The 2,945-nt window shown below is 45.4% G+C and overlaps 1 protein-coding gene across 1 annotated transcript in view; it reads left to right on the top strand.

Annotated features, from left to right (window-relative positions):
• LOC111669633 (myelin and lymphocyte protein-like) overlaps window positions 1-2,320 on the top strand; it is a 4,053-nt gene extending 1,733 nt beyond the window's left edge. Inside the window, exons 2-4 of the mRNA XM_023426018.2 lie at window positions 804-971; window positions 1,434-1,562; window positions 2,002-2,320. Of these exons, the coding sequence (XP_023281786.1) occupies window positions 804-971; window positions 1,434-1,562; window positions 2,002-2,076 (372 nt within the window). The 3' untranslated portion in view covers window positions 2,077-2,320. The remainder of the gene's footprint in view (window positions 1-803; window positions 972-1,433; window positions 1,563-2,001) is intronic.
• Window positions 2,321-2,945: the final 625 nt, after the last annotated feature.

Raw genomic sequence — 2,945 nt, 5'->3', positions numbered from 1 at the left:
TGAACTGAAGTGTTGTTGTCGTCCGTCCTCTCAGAGTCTCTTATCAGAAAACACTTTATAAACAGTAGGATCGACACTTTTTGCAGGATTGGATCAAACTGTAGATTGTGGAGGAACCAGGATCCTGTTGCCTTCATTCCCGTCCGTCAGAAATACGAACAGAGTAAAAACACTGAGCATTTGGTGCATTCAAGAACCCTCTGACATCTGAGGTTTGCTGCTGCAACACAAACTTAAATAAAATTTTAAAAAACTTATTTTGCCCATCAACTTAAAAAGTTTGGTTTCCATGGAGACAAAAGGTTTGAGAGTGGCGTAAATCCAGCACACCTGGTTGCTGGACGAGAGGGATGCCGGCCCGACGCTGGCCCAAGCGCTGCTAACGGAGTGAATGAAGACTTTGTCATGTAGGTGCATCTCCTTGTTCTCCGTCCTCTCCGTCCTCTCCACACTCAGGTGGGAAGAGACAGTTTCATGTCCAGACAAAAGGTCCAGGACGTGTTGAGTCCAGTTTAGTCCAAGTCAGGGATGTAAAAACGAGACTACACCAGCTGATCTCAGGACAGTCTGAGGATGAGACGGATTATTAGATTCAGCCTGTTAATCAGGTTTGTTAAGTGTCTTTTCTAAAAGGTTTTTACACAAAGGGATTTAACGACCCGAGAGAAACACATTCCTGCCGCACGTGCTGAACATGCAGTTTACAGCTGAAGTGATGAGGTGGATGAACTGGTCTGATTATGGGGGGGGGGGGGAGCAGCTGGGTCAGGATCTCCTCTGACCTGTCTCCGGTCTCGCTGCAGATCTTCGGGGGTCTGGTCTGGATCCTGGTGGCGTGCACGCTGGTGGTGCCGGCGAACCCTCAGGGCTGGGTCATGTTCGTCTCCGTCTTCTGCTTCATCATGACCTTCATCTGGACGGTGGTGTTCGCCTGCGGGGGGCATCACAACAAAGGCAGCTGGGCCGCAGCCGTAAGTCCTCCTCACATTTACACACCCACTTCATTATTTATACCACTGTATATTATTACTACAGTACTGCAAGCTGATATTACTACAGTACTGCAAACTGTTATTACTACAAACTGTTATTACTACAGTACTACAAACTGTTATTACTACAGTACTGCAAACTGTTATTACTACAGTACTGCAAACTGTTATTACTACAGTACTGCAAACTGTTAGTACTACAAACTGTTATTACTACAGTACTACAAACTGTTATTACTACAGTACTACAAACTGTTATTACTACAGTACTGCGAACTGTTGGCTCTGTCAACATGTTGACATCAGAGAGGAAGATGTTAAAACCCTGGCGACAAACAATCAGTAAATATGGAGGTTTGTAAAAGAGACAAAGTGAACGCAGCATCATTAAGTTATTTAACCTTCTTCTTCTTCTTCTTCTTCTGCTGCCGCTGCTGTCAGGACTTTGCGTATCACGGCATCGCCGCCTTCTTCTACCTCAGTGCTTCAGTTTCTTTGGCCAAAGTGACCCTGGACCTGCAAGATGACAGCCAGAACTTCCAGAGCTACCAGCTGGACATCTCTGCAGTGGTGAGTTTCCATGTCGGTGAAGTGGATGATTATCTCCTTCAAAAACCAATAAAACTAATTATTAGAGATTAGTGTCTCTCTGTGGTTGTTTTGTGTCTCTTTGAGGTTGTTTTGTGTCTCTTTGTATTTATGTTGTGTCTTTGTGGCCGTTTACTCTTAAAGTGACGCTCTCCAGGTGAGGCAGAGGTGTTGTTGCTTGAAAAACTGCAGCTTATTGGACAGAGAAAATACTTAAATCTTAAATCTCCGAGCTTCTCACGTGCTCCTGAACACACCGTGGAGGAAGTGTGATAATAATTAGTCATTAATGGGATAAAACATGCTCAGACATCCTGTATCCTGTAGATACTCGCGGTCCTCAGAGGAAGAGTCCTGACGACCCTGACGACCGTAACGACCCTGGCGACCTCCTGACCTTTTGTCGTCTTTGTCTCCTCAGGTGTTCTCGTACGTGGCGACTCTCCTGTACTTCATCCACACCATCCTGTCCGCCATCCGATGGAAATCTTTCTAGACCCCCCCCCGCAGAGCCCGGGGAGCAGCGCCAGAACAGAACTGATTTTTATTCATGAAGCTGTGGCTCGCCGGCATGAAGGGAGGGGGACGACTGTGGAGCAACATCTGGATCACTGCAGCTGTGGCAGTGATCTGAAGTGATGGAGGACAGCGTCACAGCTGACATCACACACAACAGCTGTTTCTGCTGAGGCTGTAAATACAAACAACAACAAGCAAACAAACAAACAAACAAACAAACAGCTCACACAATGTTCACTTATTTACTGCACCAAAAAAAAACTTTGTCGCTTTGAGCAACTCTTCATCAGACAAAGATGCGATGGACGCCGCCATCTTAAATCACATGATGCCGATCACATGACGAGAGCAGCCGTGCTCCAAACGTCACTGTTATTTGTTTGTTTGTTTGTTTGTGTTGAGCTTTGAACTCTGATTGGTCGGCAGCTGCAGAACAGTCTCCGCTTCAGGTACAAACACAGCAGACTACAAGTCTGAGAAGTGAGAGTTTCACCTGTGAACAGGTGAAACTCCGGCCTCACATATGAACATCACGCTGAGTCTCACACCAAACAGCAGCAGAACTGTGTCTGAGGGTTTCTGTTATCTCGTCCAGCCTCACCTGTCCGGAGGACAGCTGTTCACTCTGCCGAGCACCTGTACAGGTGTTCTCCCTCCAGTTTGGTCTTCTTGTTTTACTCTCAGCTGATTACGGAAAGGCTGCTTTTATATTTTTATAAGCTTCTCAACTTTGTCAAATAGATTTAAAAATGTAAAAATGTGGGTACGAACAGGAAATGGAACCAGGATGAAGACTGAGATTATTTTGTGATGTAGTTCTTTGTTTTTGTAATTTTTTTTTTTTTT

This window comes from Seriola lalandi, unplaced genomic scaffold, assembly GCF_002814215.2.
Source record: "Seriola lalandi dorsalis isolate HSWRI2012SDOR001 ecotype SW California unplaced genomic scaffold, Sedor1 jcf7180002054800, whole genome shotgun sequence".
In the NCBI taxonomy this organism is placed as follows: domain Eukaryota; kingdom Metazoa; phylum Chordata; class Actinopteri; order Carangiformes; family Carangidae; genus Seriola; species Seriola lalandi.
This window is presented reverse-complemented; position numbering and strand designations above follow the sequence as displayed.